Source organism: Phaenicophaeus curvirostris, chromosome 5 (assembly GCF_032191515.1).
Source record: "Phaenicophaeus curvirostris isolate KB17595 chromosome 5, BPBGC_Pcur_1.0, whole genome shotgun sequence".
Lineage (NCBI taxonomy): Eukaryota > Metazoa > Chordata > Aves > Cuculiformes > Cuculidae > Phaenicophaeus > Phaenicophaeus curvirostris.
The window spans coordinates 15604160-15624008 of NC_091396.1; the positions used below are offsets into that span (position 1 = coordinate 15604160).

The window sequence follows — 19849 nt, forward strand, 5'->3', positions numbered from 1 at the left end:
TGTTAAAATACTACTAGCACTGGTTTACAATAGTATTTTCTATGCTTAAGACAGGAAAAATGCACAACTATCTACACACATCAGTACATTGTTTTAAAATGCCTACAATTTACTTCCCTTCGCATCATTAGGACAGAACCAAGTAGTGCTCCCTATGACACCTACTATTTTTGAGCTGTGATCAGCTCACAGGTAGCTCAGGTGAGGGATGCTACAGGTCTCTGCGTCATGATGGACAGAAAGCCTGAGCTACACAAAGTCTGGTGGGCGACTTGAATACCTGACAGTGAAAGGAAGGGAGACCCAGCAGAGCCTGCATAGGGCATAGCACTGGGACTGCCCTGCAGGCTAGCTGCACATCTAGCTCTGCCCCATCTCGCAGCCCAGTAGCAGGACCTCCTGGGAGAGCCACTGCCATGTATGTGAAATTATGACTTACTTCTGAGGCATCACTTCTGAAGTACAGGGCTTTGTGGTCCCGTCAGTTTTCACAATGCAGTTCAAAGGGTAAGGAAAGACTAGCAACCCTGCACTGCACTGCTGGCTTAGTTTATTCTTATGGAGGATTTACTCATAATTACTCCTGGTTTGTCAGGCTTGGCTACTTTCTGAATGTCTTTGGGAGCTCGATACAGGTTCTAACAGTACCTAAATGTGGTGGAGCTTTGAATTCAGCTGGGCTCTGTGTTATTAAAATGCAAACAATGGAAGTTTTCTCCATGACCTTGAACAGTGTCTGCCTTGGCACCCTGCATTCCCTCACTATAGCAACTCACATACTATGGCATTCAGAGGTTATTAAACAGATGGACAGGGAGAAGCAAGCAAATACCACTTCTGTATAGTGATGTCTTTTAGATGGGGCAGCAATACAGATTAAAAACACAATAAAAACCAATTATGCATCTGGGGGCTTGAGTTACCAGAGCTACAATCTTATCCCATGTCTGCCCCCTCTATTGCAGCCTGAGGGTAATATTTAATAATCAACTCTTCATTTTGACCTTTGCTCAATTTTATTTCATGGAGTAAGCAATAGAGAGAAAGAATATAGAATATAGCTAAGAGAGAATTACAAGATTGGTACATGCATAACAGAAAAGGAAGAAGGTAGCCACTTTTTGTTTAAACTACACCTGATATTTCTTTTTCTTAACAAGGACACCAATGTTCAGACAGTACAAGCTATCCCCAGTTACTTCATCTGAATAGGAGTGTCACCATTTGACCTGCAAATACTTCTGGATGACTGCCTGGCCATCCTTTTCTGGCATAACCCCCCTGAAGAACTTAACATGCTGTCAGATGTTCCTTTTTTCCTGTTTACAAGATCTTTAATGAATGCTGTAACATATTTGTAAACTCTGTACTCATGCATAAGTAAAAATGGCTAAGTTATTTCATGTAGCTCTAATTCCTTGACAGAGGAGTGTTTGAAAATAGAGGTATACTTGTATATATATATACAAAATAAAAGCTCAGCCTTTGTAAGACGAATAAGTATAAAGGCTAAAAATTCACAGCTTAGTCCTCACCTCAGAGAAAAAAAAAAATCTGAGGAAAATGGTTTTTTCTGTGTTGGAATACAAAGTAGCTTTAGTTCAGACTCTCATTTTTCCTAATGTTTGTATAATACTTCCTGCCCAGTTTTCATCCTTCTTATAAACAAAGTAGTTATGGCATAGAAATTTTGAAAGAGAAGTGAAGCTTGCTGCCTGCATCTATGGCCTACTTAATTCTATTAAATCCTTGCATTTGCAATTTGCCTTTGAGACTGGTGCAGTACATGAGTTTGCTTTTATGAATGAACCTGATGAGGGAATCTAGCAAAGCTGATAAATTTCTCAGAGATGGATCCTGCTCTTCCGCTCCCTGTAGTATGAGATCAGAGACAATCGGATAGATTAAATACACTGTAGGGTTGGCAAAGCCCACTGCAATTAAGGCAGCAAGGGTCACTTGGTGGCTCACAAAGAAGCTGATCTGAATTTTGTTGTTCTGTAAGGTCACAAGTACATCCAAGGACTTCACTTCAAGTATTTTCTTTTCAAGCAATGAAATATCTTCTAACACAAATTTAGTTTGCAGCTAAGACTTTTGGTTTAGTTAGATTCAGTCTAAAGTACCTTGTTACTAGAAAAAGACAGACAAAAAACTTGGAAAAACATTTTCAGTAATCACTAAATATTTGAGGATAGTAACTACGGTTATTTTCCTGTGAAAAAGGCTGGAGTTATTTGCTTCTGACAGATCAGGCAAGAATTCACACAAACAGGAAAACCATTGCTTTCTTTCTCCACCTTTCCTGAATATATAGTGTGGATACCACATCCCGTAAAACTGAATGTCAGATAATCTTACTAATCAGTATGAAAAAAATATTACATAGCAACCTTCTTTGCTACAGTTCAAGAATTCACCGCTGAAAATCCAAAAGTGTCACACTACAAACTTTGCAACCTAGCTTTGATCCTCATGAGTACATTTCACTAAAATTACAGGAAGAGCAGATTTCTATAATAGCTCATTTAGTACACATGAGCAATTCCATATACACGCAAGCTGGATCCAGGCACAGGGGCAAGACAGATGAGATCTAATTTGCACAAGGCATTGAAACGGAATTTTCTTGTGGTCTAGCCAACATTGCCTTCACACTTGTAGGTAGGTTTTCTGTTATCCAATGTAAATCTATTCCTCATGAATAGAAGTGGCTCCAACCACGTTCTTTCTCTCAAGTCAATAGATAACTGTATTTAGAAAAGAACTCCAGAGTCTATTCAAAACTGTACTTAAATAAAAAGTATATACAAAAAGCTCACTTCTTTCTTAAAGTGTCTGCCTTCCTTTTGGTTAATAATACATTTCACTTTTCTTGCTTTCTTCAAAAAACGGCATCATATGCTCACTACAATATTAGCAGACACTCCGTGTGCTGATTATACCTGTCATTCTAACTATATTTACACTAAAGAAAAAAGCAAGTTCCTAAATTTACGTTGCCGTTTTAGTCTGCTAAAATGCGAGTTTGTATAGATCAGTGTAATTCCTGCTGAAGACAGAAGGTATAATTAACTCCTAGGCTGAAATTACAGGAACTTTTTGTAAGCCAAAACAATATGCAACATCAACATGAAAAAAAGCTGTACAGGTTCACCCCAGCTTATAAATTGACCTACTGTGTCTTACATACACATAAATATCACACATACAAAACAAGAATGTGAATTCAAACATTGAATGTTTCAGGAAGTATCAGTAAATTTGTAGAATTGTTTTTAATAATACATGTTCTTATTTATGTCCCTATTTCTTTACAGAATAATCAGTACTCTTGGGATGAATATACCTTTTTGTAACTGTTACAAATGCTACTGTGAAGATTTAAAACCAAATAAGCCCCCACAGCTCCTTCAGTCCTAGAGCTGAACCTGTTGTTCTGACTATAAATAGATTTTAATGCCACATGAAGCAGTGCAAACACAGGGAGCCCAGCTGTGTTGATCCAGGTCACACAATCTACTCCAGCTAAATTCTGGTTTGTACCAAAATGGAAACTACTGTCAAAGCACAGAGAGATCAGGATCCCCAAAGAGAAATTCTGGTCTCAGAAGTCAAGGAAAACCTCAGCTTAATATCAGTTAATTTCAGTTGGATTAGCATCTTTCCCTCAGAGTGCATTACCTATGTGGTCATTTTGGCAGGGAAGAAAGTCACCTTCACATCTCTTGGGCAAGTGTAATCAAATAATACTAACCAGACTGGAAGCTGAAGGAGGTATAATACTTTCCTTATTCTGTACAGGTATTATTATATGTACAGTTATCTACAGTTATGCACAGCTTGCTTGCAGTATTTAGATATTTCTCACTAAAGGTTTCATTTTCATTAAAATCTCACCAATTGTATGAACAGCCTTCTTCAGGATGACATAACAATTATTTCTAAAGTATTACAGTAGCAACTATATAGATGTTGCATATGATCTCCTTAAATCCAGAGTTCAACTGGCCTTAGGTCTTTTTAAAAGGATGATAAATACCCCAAAGCAGCTTGAAAGATAACATGAGATAAAAGAATCTGCATAAAAAACAAGGGAATTAACAGGCATCTCATATTTTTCCTTTCCAGGATATAGAGAAGGTCTTAAGAATCACTTATTCTTATAAGAAACCCAAATTTTTAGTAAGAAAGAGTAAATACCAATGCAAAGACAATTCCTGTCACATAGTCTAACACACTGCATTGTGCAAAATGCTTGAGTAGAAAAAAAATGCCAAAACCATCAACAAAGGCTACCCCCTGAATGCTACATTATAGGGGAAAATACTGCTGGCTGGAGGTAGCCTGTGAAACTTCCCTTAAAAGCTTCTCTCTAGAGAAGTTAATGCTATGAAACATTAATCCTGACTTCCTCTTTTAGGCATATTTCCCATACAGGCAAAATTCTACTAAATTAAATAGAAAGTCTGACTAAAAGGAAAGCAAGGAGTATGGATCAGAGCCTAAAGCAACTGAAACAATCTCAACGGAAAAATGGTAAACTCATTAGCAGCTAATAATGCACTTCAGCTAAACAGTGGATTAGAACGAAGGAAGAGACTTACTGGATATGGAGGTATAAAGGGCAAAAGACTTGAGGCTAGTCATTTCTTTTTGTCTGGTTTCCTCTACACTGCTGTGAAAGATGTGTTCCCAAGCATAGAGTTTAAGGAGCTTAATGCCTCGTAGCATCTCATTTGTCTTCTTCAGTCTCTCGTTGGAGTACTCCTGCAACATTTACATACAAGTTTACTTAAAGAGTATAACTAAAGTACCTTGTCCCTAACCACAAGGATCACAAAAAAATATTATGCCATCCTTTATAATCAGTCAGGTATACTTTAAAATTCTGCCCATTCAGATGTTTTGCTTTTTTTCACAAAGATGATCTTCCTTAGAGCTCAAGTGAAAAGGCTATTGTTTTGCACTCCTAAATTGTATAAATTGTACTGAATTTTACTCTGTCAAGGCAGCCTCTCACAACTTCTACTGCCCAGCACCCTGGATTTTCAACAGTTACCTTGAGAGCATACAGAGGAGACCAGAATATGCCAACAAACTATGACTGGGCACACTGCTTTGCGCAGTCAACATGATATGGAAACTACAGTGCCAGCCTTCAAAGCAGCAAGACCACATTAGCAAGAAGCTGTGATCCTGTAGGGGACCTTCAGTCTGAGCAGGGCCAGCTGGCTCAGACACAGCAATACACTGGTAAAGTTATACTCCCAGTAGAGCACAACTGGAAGCTATGCTGCTTCCAGCTTCCAGTCTAGCTCAAGGATCTTTGTACCACACTATGTTGCACAGTGGAGACGTTCCTAGCACAAAATGTGCTGCTCCCATCTGCAGGAATTTCTAGGTGATGCTGAATGTCTGCTTGGATGCCATAGGGATGAAAGTTGTCTACATTTCTAGAAGGGTGTGTACTGTTGATGCAAAGCCATTAATTTTTCAAGCAGGAAGGTGCACAAAAAACTCTCATTACCACATATAATTTGTGGTAGAAGAAGATTTCAGCAAGTTGTCTGGCTCCATTACAGGTTCCTATGGCTTCCTTGGCACTGCAACAGCTGCTGGAAGTGGGGAGTAGCTGAGTTCAGAGTAGCTGGGCATGGCAGTTCAAATGAACCAAGGTAACTCTCAGCAGTGATACAGGCGATTCAAACACAGTTTGCCAAGTGGGGGACCAAGGAACAGCTTGTGACTGAGCAGATTTCTAAGCTCCTCAGTTGAGGAGCAGGCTGCAGGAGTTTGGACTTGTCCACAGATTATTTAAACTTTGATAGATTTTCATAGCGATGATGTCTCTAGGGTCTGAGTTTGGACGCAGCATTCCTATCTCCTTTCCCCTTGGACAGCTTGCCCTACACAATTCATTTATTTGTGCACCATCTGACTGTAAAAAGCCATTTCAGTCAGTGATTACTGACCATTTACATTTACAAGTTAGAAAGATTTTAAGCTCTTTTGCTGTTAGGGAAACACATACTTGTTAAAAAAATATAAACTCCCAAAACTGCATCTTTACTGCTTGCACTTAACTATTCTTGAACCTGACATTCTAGAACATTACGAGGAGTATGAAAAGTGGTTCTTGATTAACAACTATGGTTATCTTTGTAACCCCAAACACAGACCAACGCATACCAGAGGTGACATTTATATAATGTATGAGTTTGAAGACACTTACCAATGTACTTCTCTGAGCCTGTGAGAGTTTTGTTGCTACAAAGTACTGAACAGGAGCAAGGATTATGATTACTGCTGCTCCAATTAAGGCACTGATCCCAAGAAGGTAGTAGAGCAGAAGAATCCCTACAATTATCTGGAAGAGAAGAAAACGAGGGGAATGTTTGGGATAACTTCACTTTGGATATGCACCACAAAGATCGATCACTGGACAGCATGTTCAAAAACAACGGCTACAGCAGCTAAATCTACCCTCAAATGTTGAATGCTCTGCACCACTGGTACTGTAGGGTTTGATCAGTCAGTGTATTCTTCCAGTGGACTAAATACACTCCCTCTTAGCATTCCTTCCTAGCTTGTGGATTCTGTGCATTTCTACTTCATGGACTCCCCATTATGAAGGCAGTTGTAAAGATTTGCGTGTCTTCTATAATATAACTCTCACAGCTATTTAAACTAACTTTACTTAAAAATAGATACATTAAAAAAAATCTTTAAATAAAATTTAAAACTTATTTAAAATACTTCCAAGTAACACAATGAGATATTCCTTTTACAATCACTATTAAATATTTTTGCCCATCAGCCAGATGATGTAGCATGCATTTTCTTTGACTTATATATTTTTTCTCCTTCCTTGATATGTAAGCATTTTTACTTTGGGGAAGGAATTACATCTCCCAGTTTGATCAGAACTCACTAGTCTACAACACACAAGACTTCCAAAAAGAAGGAATGCTTCTTTGCTTACTACAGAAACTAATATGAAATATTATTAAAAATACAACTGATCTTGTAAATGCTAACATTACATTATCGCTGGTAAGTACATAATAAAAGGAACATCACAAATCTTATGAACAAGAGCCTCTACTTCAGATGAACTCTCACATAAACTTGTAAGGAACTGTTTTAGGGATACACAGTACCAGGTTAGAGATGGCTGTTAAAAAAATGGTTAGAGAAACAGCATAAGAAAAAACATTTGTCTTTGGATGAATAAGAATCTAGACAGCCACAGTCTGGATGGAAAGGGATACTGTAGGCAGCTCAATAAATGCAAACAATATCATACAAGCTCCCAATGTTAATTACCGCTATACTAATAACTAAGTCCCGAACAATCTGGAGCATTGACGCTCTATATAGTTATTAGTATAAGCTCATAATTAATCTGAAGAACTAGTGATAGGAAGCTAGTTTCAAACATCACTTCCCTTAATTAAAAAAAATTGGAAATTTCCTTAAGGAAATATTTACATACTTTCATAATCCTCATAGAAACCCCCCATCCTCCATTGTTGCAAAGCTCAGTAGTCATATACCCACCCATTCCTACACATATTTATGAGAATAGGTTTTTTCCGTGAAAAGAAACAGATCCCTTAGTTTCCACATTTCCATCTTGACATTTTCATGAATTTAAGGCACATAGAGAGAAAAATGAAGGTTCCCCCCGCCCCCACCCCCTTAACAATCCTTTGATGCCTGTCTACAGATGAACTAAACATGATTCTTAAAATGAGTCACTAAGGAAACATGTGGTAACATGAAAGTAAAGTCTTGTTGCATACACACCACTAATCTAGTAAGAGCAAAGGTTAAATTGTAAAATAAAAAACTTTTGGTGACCAGTAAGTGAGATACTTCCATCTGAAGAAAGGAAACCCATGAGTGTATGAAGCCAAAGAAAACTCTCAAGATCTCTGTCAGACTGCCCTGACAGAACTCCCCTCCAAAATATAGAATGGCCTTGGTCTTTATAGCTCAAGATATTCATTCCCAACTGCTTCTTCATGGGCAGGCAATCTAGGCACTCAGAATACAGGAAAACATCGAACAATGCACAGCTGAGATATTCAGAAATACCAAGTCAATGCAGGACACTGACACCCTGCTTTCCTCCCATTACGGGTTAATTATCAAGGACATCATGGGACTGACTGACTTCCTGGTTCTAGAAACAGAGCCTCAGCTTCTCACACAGACAAGGGGAAAGCTGTTCTAGCTATTGGATCCCAAGGGAGTTGTGAGCTCACAGCTGCTTTACCTGACCCCATCCTGGCTATTTAAAGGCTCAGTCTTTGCAATAATACCCTATGTTTTCACATTAAAAATGGTCCCATAATTAAACTTTAATATATTCATCATATATGAGACAAAAAAATATATTCTTCATGTAACTGTGAATGGTTGTATGTAAACAGAGCTGAAATCTGTGAACACTATTGCAAGCAATTCTATATTTACCAAACTACACACTACACAATCAAGAATAAACGGTATGCAGATAATATCTGAACTGCTGGAGGGCAGTATCTGGCAGATGGGAAGGCTTGCATAATATTCCTGAGAAGGTAATTATTATATTTTTTTAAAACTGCATGATGAAAACTTCCTTTTCATCAAACTCCCAAGGCTCTTACATGCTAGAGGTATGTATCATGAGCAAGAAACTCATCAATAGCTCTGGTTATTTTGTCTTGATTATTTATTGAAGAGAGCAAATGCTTTCAGCTAGAAACTGCTTTGTGGCCAGTTTTGAAAGAAATAAAATGTCCTTTCATTATAACTGTAAGCTTTCCCTGCCAATGAAGCAGAGATATGAGAATACAGGATTTTGTATTAATCACAATGAAATCCAACAAGGGTGTTTATAAAATGGAGGCAGAGGAAGCCTTTACAGGGCCTCATTTTGCTCCCAGGGTTTGAGCTACTGAGGGCACCTTTCAATTGATGGGCACCCCCAGGCCTCTTTTCATCTATTTCAATGGCGTCCAAACAGTAACTTAAGGTGATGACAAAGCTCCCATTGACTCCAGTCAGAGCAAAGATAAGGCTCAAATTATCTGGACTGTATAGAAAACCTAACTTGTTATGAATGGCTAGGTCTTCTAGTCAAGGATAATTACAAAATCAACAGCAGGTGCTGAAATGTTTATTATTAAGTTAAGAGCTACAAAACAATTAAAAACCTATTTTAAATAATAATGAAGCTTGTTCAACCTTTTACTAGCAATCTCTTGAGCATTCAGTAATTGCTTTCACTGCCTCATAAAACAAGGTACTGAATGAATGTTGTGGAATTACATTTTTGAGAAACCTCTGGAACCACCGCGACTCAGATTTGTGCCTTGCAAAGCAAGCACCATCCACAGAACAGGAGGATGCTTTGACACTTATAGTCCTGATCTGCTAAGAAGTACCACAGGGTCAATTTTAATACAAATATAATCATATTTTCAAATGACTGTCAGGAGATCTTCTTCCCCATTCCCAGCTTTTCAGTGTAGTGTTCTTATATGCTCAACATTCTATAAAAGAAAACCACTAGCATGAGAAGTTGATGGACACAGGAACTCCTGAACTGTGTTAGAAACTGACTGGAAAAATGATCTGGAAATATAATCTGCATTTGCAGTGCATATACAGTCTCATGGAAATTATTACATTTTTGAGAAAAAGCAGACAACCCAAAAGGCAAAGCTGCTGGGTAGATTACTTGCAGCTTTCCGACTTCTACACCAACCAAATTAGCTCCTGCATAGTTCTGGGAGCAGACCACCATTGTGATATGAACACAACGGAGTTTTTAATAATAGTTTTTAATATAAAAGATATGTTTTGAAAATACTGAGTGAATTTAAACTCTGCTGCCTCTTTTGTTTGTACTGACTTCTAGCATTGAAACACTCTCTTCAAAAAAACACCAAGTAGCTGGAAGAAAGCAGAAAGAATTGCAAGGTATTGCATTAATAGCAGATGGAACTATGGGTTTTACTGTAAGTTTTCTCACGAAATTCCTGAATGGAAATGCAGGAGGTTTCTATGGTTTTGTTTAAGTCCTAGCTCTTCCAAACTAAGCAATTTGCAATTTTCCAGTGTCAGTAAGGGTGAACTTTGAAAAATGATCCAAGGGTATACTGAGATTGCTCTGACCTCCTACTACTCTCTGTCTGTTCTACACTCTTGCTAGCGTAAACTTAATCACATGGCCATGCAGCGAGACTCGCCACTTAACAGACTCAGAGGAATACTACCTCCCTGAAAAAAAAGATCAGATCAGTTTTTCTGCAGCTCTGCAAGCTCATGTGAAACAACACACAGTCTATAGAGGTGGAACAATAAAGGAGGTAAAAATACTGTGTTTTCATGTTGGATATCCCATATCAGTTCCTGTTTCAGCAAGGGAAAAAGCTTAATTTAAATCAATTGTGAAAGTACCCTCTGAGACAGGGCTCTGCTTCCCTCATCTTGAAGACTTGATACGACACAGTTGTATTTCATCAGGCATCACACACACTACAAGGCTACAGGTCATGGAATTGGGAGTCTCCAGGCAATGGAACGTGACTCAGAACAGTGATCTGCTCTGCCATTCACGTGGGAAATGAGACTGAAAGCATGGGAGTGGTATTTAGAAACACAAGATCAAAGATATTAGAGGGGATAAAGTAGGAAATCAATTCCATATAAAAAATGAATCTGTAGAATTTCGTACACTAGAATTTGTCATCCACGAAGCAGCAGTACCTTTAAGAGATGTCCAAAGGATCACCTCTAGGCAATCATATATTTTAATAAACTGCTACTTCCCTTGCTTCTGCTGGGATTCAGAAGACAAAGGATCGTAATACTCCCCTGATGTAAATAAGTGAATGCACTGGAATAACAGAATCCACTGCATCCTATAAATTCTTGTTACAAATGCAAAGCATATTTGGCAGCAGTCAAGCTCCTAATACAATCCTAAATACCTACAGTCCTGTCACAGACGTGATGTACATTACATACAATGTTTCTAGATACTAATAGCTTTAATCTTATTTCAAGTAAAATAATAACTTTAATATCTCTACTTTCATAAAATTCATAAGCAATCACTACAGACTAATGCACATTAATAACAAAGGCCCGTTCAATCTCCTTACCTGTACTGGCATAGCCCAAAGGTTAGGGCAAAGGAAAAAGAACCACATCAGCTGATTTGTGTCTATGGCAACCAGGTTACAGATCTGGCCTGCAGTCATCTCCCCCATAGACATGTTAGAGGTTGAAAGCTGCATAATTTTATTGTATATTTTTGTCTGGAAGAGAGATCAAAAGGTGTTAGCAAATAGAAATAAAATATCTAGCTCCATCTAAAGCACAGGTGTACTCCAGCACTCTGAGGGAAAAAGCATTCCCAGTAACTTGAATGAAAAGCTTAAAGTTTGACTTTTTGTGTTATGATGAAACATTCTAAGCTGTCTTCTTGTTCATTCACAAAAAGCACAGTGCAATTAGGTACATAATGGTTGTCTAAGTACTCCCTTTTTGCATCCCTGTGGATCAGTAAAAGAATGAAACCTTTACCACCCAAAAGGTCCAAGAACATCATTAATAACTCTGTTTTATACCTCCAGCTTCTCCATGGAGCGCCCTTGCTGTAAGCGGTAATAAAAACTAACATATTATTACATTAAATATGTAATAGTCATATTTTATAATTCTTGTTATTTTCCTCTGGCAATTAATTCAGGTCCACCCAACCTCAGAACAATGTTCCTGGCTGAGAATGTTGTTGCATTGGGGCTGGAAAGCTCAGTCCCATTACAAAGTTTAATTCTCAGACAACCAATGTAACAGGTCCCATTCTGCACTGAATTAAGTAGCTGCCTCCCTACAAAGTCCGGCACCATGTGCAAAAATAACTTAATACAAAACAATCAAAGTGTACTTTTCCCAGATGGTCTGGTAAAAGACTACATCGTAATGCTCTGCAGTCACGAGACTTAGCTGAAAGGAGGCACCCTGATTCAGTAAATGCCTTTGAATCAAGTGCCAACTGTCCATCACGAAGCATAAAGTCATACAGGGCACATCAAATAAGTGCAGGTTTACACAGGGTAGGAAAAGAAATAAAAGGTTTAAAGAAAATTTAAAAAATATAGGAAAAGATTGTATGAAAATACTGGCACAGAGCCTGCCATTTATACTAGTTCTGCTGCTTAGAATCATCGCTAGAAACTCTCCAGTTTGAGCAATCCAACTTCTGGTGTTATCTGGGTCTCTGTAATACCCAGCATACGGAATACAAAGCTTTTCTTAAAACAAACAAACAAACAAACAAACAAACAAACAAACTCCAAACAACTGATGGGAATGTAGTTCTGTTTTCCAACTATTGCTCTTTTACACTTGCTGTGGTCCATGTATTTTTCAGTTAGCAGCCACTCTTCCACTTAATATGAAGACATTCAATTTTTTAATATATACTTTGTGTAAAATTTTTATTTCTTTAGTAATTTTCTACTTTGTGCCAATAAGGGAGAAACAGTGGATGGAATCCAGAAATCTGACAGTTGACAAGTCCTTCCAAGCATAAGATCAAAAGAAGATTAAACAATTAGGCTGCTATTGAAAGCATCCATCTATCACATGGTCTCTATGTAGTTCAGTGGATAAATAGTGTAACTTATAGGGCCGGCTTTTGAGCTGTCAGAGGGTAGGTTTCAGCCAGTGCATTTGGCAATACTGCACTGTCATCTTACACCTAATTCTCTCCGTTGTAGCCATAGATCTTTGTATACTACAAAGAATTCTGATCTGCTGTTCAGTTATACAATGATTATGGAATCCATTTTTCCAGTCCAACTTATGTTCAGTAATTATAGACTCCATAATGCCTGGTAGATCTTGTGGCCAGACCTATGGAATAAGACATTATTCCATAAATTGGGAATACAACCTATCTTTTTTTCCAAGGTACATTTACAAGCCATCTTAAAGCGGCTATTACTTACATAGGATGTTACTAAAATGCACCTTTGAGATGGGAGAGGGGTAGTTCAGAACCTAGGTTCTTTCAAAAGTTCAATTCTGTTTTACTGCCAGCAAATTTGTGCTCAAAAGGAAGGTGAAATACAGCATTATATATTACAAATAAACATTTATATAAAATCATCAAATAAGATGCCAAGGTAAGAATGCAGGTCTAAGTTAACACAATCTTTCACAGGAATGGTAACATTCAATACGTATGAGGAGAGAAATGTTTCATACATTGACAATAATTATAATTTGTATGTACAAATACACAATTGTATGAAAATAGGTTACTAATAATATGTTGACTACCTGTATTGCGCCTCTCAAGTTGATTCCTGTTTCAATGGCAACGTAGTACGATGCTTGGAGAAACGTCCTTTGCAACAGCAGGGCAAAGAATAAGAGCACAGCTAAAACATAAGCATTGGACAGGAACTCTTGAGATGAAATAAAGAAAACACCAAGAATTTTAGTCTACAAAAAAAGAAAAAAAGAAAGTAGAAATCAGGTGCAACGGTAATTTAATTAGCAGTTTTGCATTTTTAATAAGCAGAGAGAACCACAGTTTATTACTTTGAAAGTGCTCCCAACCTGACCTGAAACCTCATGGTTTATCAGTTCAAGGAAAAAGTCATATAATGTGCCAACTCAGTAAGCTTTATTTAAACGCAGAATGACATTTCTAGAATTTCTGACATCCTTCCAAAACTCTAGGACACTTTGAGAATTCCATACAGTTGTTTGCTAAAAGGTTTGCACTGCCCATTCTCAGAAAGGACTAGTTAATGTCCTTCATAAAATTAATCTTCTTGTTTTAGCACTACAGGTTACTGAACACTAAAAATGTCCTCCATAACTTGCCAAAACCACATCCTTCAAATTCTGGGAACAATGCATGTCATTTTGGTTTGCAGCATCCAACAGGTTTGTTCAGCATTTTTATTTATGGTCATTAACTCCTAGCAAGTTCATGAGATCACCAAAGTGCGTTTTGAAGTATGTCTGTGGTTTACTTGGTAAGCAGTACATTTATTCTAGATTATGTTTAACAAGACAACACCTTTGGTACCACAACTGGTTAAGATGTTGGCTTCACCTTGGGAAGCCTTCTGAAACTAAAATGTCTCTGCCTTCCTCCTCCTCCCCTTGGCTCATTCAAAATTTTGACTGCTGGCTTACGCTGCCCTTAAAGGTAAAATTGGGAAGAGGTCTCTTTCTATTCCCTCTCGGAGGTCTTCTTGCTATTTACACTCCTGCCGTATTCCTTGTTCAGTGCATTACTTCTTCCCCATATAGTTTCTTTGCTGTTGACATTTTCAAGAACGCAGTAATGCTTAATAGTCTTGTACATTTTTATTAGCTCTGATCTGCACCTTGCAACTATCTGTTTATAGAAACCCCACATGACATGTTAACACAGAGGCTAAACTTAGTTTTTAAAGCCCTGCTTTTGTAAGATGAGGCTGAGCCAGCTGAAAGACAAATGGACTTTGCCCTAGCCCTAACTGAACCTGGGCTCCTCCAAGCTGCCTGCTTCTGTTTCTTACTGTGCACTAGTTACGGAACTTAGACAACTCTCCATTAGACAATTCAAATTGCTGGCAAAAGAATATCAGACCAGGAAACAGTATCTGCTGCTTTTCTTTCAATTTAGTGGGTCAAATCAGATCACGAAAGTGTTCAGTCAGTGCCAGAGTTAGAGCAAAAGTAGGAAAAGGAGCTGGAGGTGACAAAGAATGTGAAAGGAGGCAACAGCAAGTCATTCCAGCAGTGGTGACCTAACAGACTGCTACTACTTGAGGAACCAGAGCCTTAGGGTATTTTTTCCATCTCTTTTTCTCCATCTTTTGACATTCGTGATTGCTCCTGCCATTGCTCTAGTAGGCACACTAACTCACCCCTTGACACGTGTAGGGTAATTTATAGGCTTAAAAGCAGAGAAATGTATGGTTACATTGGCAAATAAGTAAACAAAATAATGGGCAAAACAGCTTTTGAAAGGATCTTTAGTTTTACTTCAGAAGAGTGCTCACTTAGCAGAACACATTCAGTACAGGTTTCCTAACACAGTGCCTCCCACTTCACAAAATAATATTCCTTCTCATGAGACGAAACTAGTCTGACCTGCCCACACAACAGTTCAACCATCTTCTGAGGTGCCTAGGAGGTCATTCATCAACACAAAAGATTAATTCTCCACAAACATCTGATCGGTGGTGAACTGTGGTAGACTCTTCTTCAAATACTGGCCAAACTAAGCAGCCATCAAAGGACTTCTATCTGCTATGCAACACAGACTTGTGTAGATTTCTTAGGTTTACTCCCTTTCCTCACTTATGTGGCATTTGTTACAAGCCACTGAGATTCACATGAAGGCTGGATTCAAAGAAAAACAAGTAATTATCATTCCATTCCTGTAAATCTTTGTTCATGCAAATGTTCCTTATTTCCATTATGAGGCATCCTGGTAACTTAGAAGAACATGGAAAATTTCCATCAGCAACACAACAGCGCTGAGTTTCATGCTTTCAAAACAGGGAATAAAAACTAGTTCATTCAATAATTTGTTTTCTGCTCTCAAAGGCAAATTGTCAGAAAGTAATATTTTCCAGTTCAGCTAGGTACTTGGACTTCAAATTCATGTACATAAACATCTCTGCAGCCTTTAAGGCCACAGAATCAAATACGAAATTAGCTCTCAGAGAAGCCCTCTGAAAAAGTATTCCAGCACATGGAGTCTTCGAAGTCAAATCAACAAAATGCAAACAAAAGGTAGGCATACTTGTCTTTTGGAATCTGTATCAAGCGCAAAACTCTGAAAAATTACAGTACAGGTCAGCAATTATCTTCAGATAATGAGATATTTAACCACAGGTTTAGTTATTTGTACCTTAAAGGGATTTTAAACCCTAAATTATAGCTTGTTCCATAGTCATTCAAGTAGCCTACAGCAGCTTTATCTACTACAAGAAGTATATGGTACAGTGAGTGTCTCTTCCAGATTATTTACAGTCTTACACATACATCTTTTCAAATCAGGCCTTTGATCCTTGCAAGATGTAACTGGCTGTAAATTTATTCTTCCTATAACTTTGAAGAAGAAGGAGGAAGACCCAAGGCTCCACATTGAACCTTTAGAAAATGTATCACAGGTCTGGAAAATCACAAGTACAACCAAGTCTTCTCCTGTTCTACCTTAAAGTAGCCTTGACAGTGAAAAAGAAAAGGGAAATTCACTAATTGGCCAAGGCCATGGCCAATTTACATGCATCCAATTTATCTTTCAGACTCTTTAATATTCAGGCTCATAAGCATAAAACGTAAGACATACAGAAGGTGGAGAAACCACACGTGGTGCTTAACTGTGCAAGTTTAAGAGCTGCCCATTGTTTACTGTGCAGTGGGATATACTCAAATAAAAAACAGAATGCCAAGGACTATAGAACTGTAAAACTTAGTGGTTTTTTTGGAAAAAAAAAACCCCAAAACCCAAGAAAAAGCACCTTTGGGTAAAATCAGGATCTTTTACATTTGTGATGTTTTCACCTCAGACATATCTTGCTAACTTGCAACAGTGCGAATCTCCTTAGAGCTACCATTTCTCAGATCAGCTATTATTTTAACAAATCTTCACTGGGTTTTCATTTAAATTCAATACAGGATCATCCAGAAAAAAACAGCATCTCTGTAACACAGTGAAAATTAAAACCAGCTTTTTATGAATGCCAAGCTAGAACAACATTTAAGTCTGTAACACTGGAAGATCATGACTGCCAAAGAGAGTTACATGACAGCAAAGAGAGGCTAAGCCTTATCTAAATCATTAACCGTGAAAGTTACAGATTATGCTGTATAACATTAAAAGCAGTCACAGAAGCAGCAAAATTTCACTGCTCTTCTACATAAACATCTGGCCACCACTAATTACTGCAGCTAATACTACTTTTTACTGCATGTAAAAGAATGCCACTTTTTTGCAAAATCGTGTTTTGACAAATCACACTTTTCTAGCAATGAGATTTTCGTGTGGTGTTGATTCACATCAAAACAAGATATAATAGATAAATAAGGAAGAGAAGGGAGATTAATATTCTCAGCATTTCTCCTAGTACTCAACTTGAGAGAAAATGAGGACTTAAACATACATACATAAACATCACACACTTGGTGAAAGCACCAAGATCTTTGCCGAGTCTGAGATGCAATATCAGGCCATTATGGTTTACAAAGTCACTGAGTATCTACATGCTTAAGCTATGATGTTTAAGTATGCTTGTAAGCCTGCAGCAAACATAAGGAAATAACAGCACATCTACTGAACCTTTTGCATATAGCCGACTGAACATGAGCCAGCAGTGTGCCCAGGTGGCCAAGAAGGACAATGGCATCTTGGCTTGTATCAGAAACAGCGTGACCAGCAGGTCCAGGGAGGTTATTCTCCCTCTGTACTCAGCACTGGTGAGACCGCTCCTTGAATCCTGTGTTCAGTTCTGGGCCCCTCACCACAAGAAGGATGTTGAGGCTCTGGAGCGAGTCCAGAGAAGAGCAACAAAGCTGGTGAAAGGGCTGGAGAACAGGCCTTATGAGGAACGGCTGAGAGAGCTGGGGTTGTTTAGCCTGGAGAAGAGGAGGCTGAGGGGAGACCTCATTGCTCTCTACAACTACCTGAAAGGAGGTTGTGGACAGGAGGGTGCTGGCCTCTTCTCCCAAGTGACAGGGGACAAGACAAGAGGGAATGGCCTCAAGCTCTGCCAGGGGAGGTTTAGGCTGGACATTAGGAAAAAATTTTTCACAGAAAGGGTCATTGGACACTGGAACAGGCTACCCAGGGAGGTGGTTGAGTCACCTTCCCTGGAGGTGTTCAAGGGACGGGTGGACGAGGTGCTAAGGGGCATGGTTTAGTGTTTGATAGGAATGGTTGGACTCGATGATCCAGTGGGTCTCTTCCAACCTGGTTATTCTATGATTCTATATTAGACAAATAACCTTGCCTGAGAAGTTAATGGAACTAATTAGATGCTTTATTTTCAGAGATGGCTTTGGGGACATTCAGTGTCCCACCTCACTGATGACTTCAGGATAATATCACTTTTTAATAAGTGACAGTAGGCTCTATCCAGTAAAAGGCTGAGAAAAGGCCACTATTAAAATACTAGGCTCACACAATCTTAAATGTCAATACTGGAATCTATGACTTCTAGAGCTTTTTAAATGAAGTCTATAGGATTTGTGTATCATTTGAACATGTTATATCAGCAGGTATTCCTAATACTGGAACTGCTAATCCTAACATTGCAATGTGGAAGATGCTACCACCAAAATATAAAGGTTATCATTCTGTCAGTCTCTTCTTTGGTGTGAAATGATTAACACTCAGAGAAATGCATATCTTAAGAATGTTCTAGTGTGGCCATAAATATTGATACTGCAGTTATAAATACACATGAAGAGCGTGACAGAATTTAAGACCCTGTCGTGCTTTGACTAACTGTGGTACTAACTAAAGCAGTTAATACTGGCTGTGACATCCATGTGATCTCCAAGTTCCAGCTCCACAGCAGTTTATATCTGTCACAAAGGGACTGAAGAATAAAGCAAATATTACATCTCTCTACCTTCAGTTTCACAACAGAATTTCTGTTTGAATGACACAGTTGACTAGAGTTTATTACAACATCTCCTCAATCTCAACTATTTAAAATGAAGAAATGTCACTTTAAGGGATGGATAAAAGATGCTCTGCACTGTACTCACAACTTTGCTTTTCCAATCCAGTCCTACTGTATGGCAAACTCAGCAGCACATCAGACACAATATTTCCCCTTCATAAGACACTGTTTTAGAATGCTTGTTTCCCCACCTATGTAGCTCTTTGGCAAACAATTAATAAAGCAAGGCTCTCCTTTTTGAGTCATTACAATTATGAATATAACATTCTTAGCAGCAGAGTTGGTGTATTTTTTTCCCAGAGCAGACCCAGTTGGGTAGGTATGTGCATACATGTGGGAGTTTTCTTGAACATCCCAGTCTGTTTACAGATGGTTTGACTAAACAGTCTTCACACATTTTAGAAAGACAGTTCATCTAATCCGGCAAAAGCAATTTTCACATGTAAAGATAAATAGCTTCTTACTAGAAAAACACTGTGTATAATAAACCAGGTTAAAACAGAAGGAAAAGCCTCTGGAAGACCTTTTAGGAAAGGTAAAAAACACCCTTAAAGTGTCAGCCATGGACTATCACCATCAGCAAATATTGCTGTTAGGTGATCCCTCAAAAGGGTTATAAATTACAACAATAATAAGGCTAGCACTTAGCTAGACACAGTGAGGACGTCAAGGCTGGATGAGGCTCTGTTTAGGGCATATCTGGACCAGACCTGAGCATTTTTCAGAGAGAAGAATGAGCTGACACTTTAAGAGAAAAACTAAACAGGATAATCTGTAAACTGTGATTCAGTGTAATTTCAGCTGCAACAGGGCTCCAAACAAATTATCAGGCTTCCACAAAAGCTTCCACAGTACTTTGCTGCAATACGGCCCTACAGTCTTAATTTCTTCATTTCCCACTTTAATTGGTTTCCATTGAATCTACTTGCAATGTTAAAATTTCCAAATATTTAGATAAGGATTGCAAAATGGATAAACAATTAACTACAGCCTGAGGCCTTTGTGAAATTTTCTGCAATGCATATGGTGTGTTTCAATATTTACAGGGGACCTAATCCACAGTGTAACTGAGTGAATGGATCTATTTCCACTAGCGTCAACAGACTTTGGAAATCAAATCTGATATCAAACAATAC

At 38.3% G+C, this 19849-nt stretch overlaps 1 protein-coding gene across 2 annotated transcripts in view; it reads right to left on the reverse strand.

The window, feature by feature from the left end:
- ABCC8 (ATP binding cassette subfamily C member 8) overlaps positions 1-19849 on the reverse strand; it is a 78625-nt gene that overhangs the window by 43690 nt on the left and 15086 nt on the right. For both annotated transcript variants that reach the window (XM_069857661.1, XM_069857662.1), the window contains exons 7-10: positions 13354-13518; positions 11166-11321; positions 6236-6370; positions 4608-4770 (exon numbers count right to left, since the gene is read on the reverse strand). In XM_069857661.1, the coding sequence (XP_069713762.1) occupies positions 4608-4770; positions 6236-6370; positions 11166-11321; positions 13354-13518 (619 nt within the window). The remainder of the gene's footprint in view (positions 1-4607; positions 4771-6235; positions 6371-11165; positions 11322-13353; positions 13519-19849) is intronic.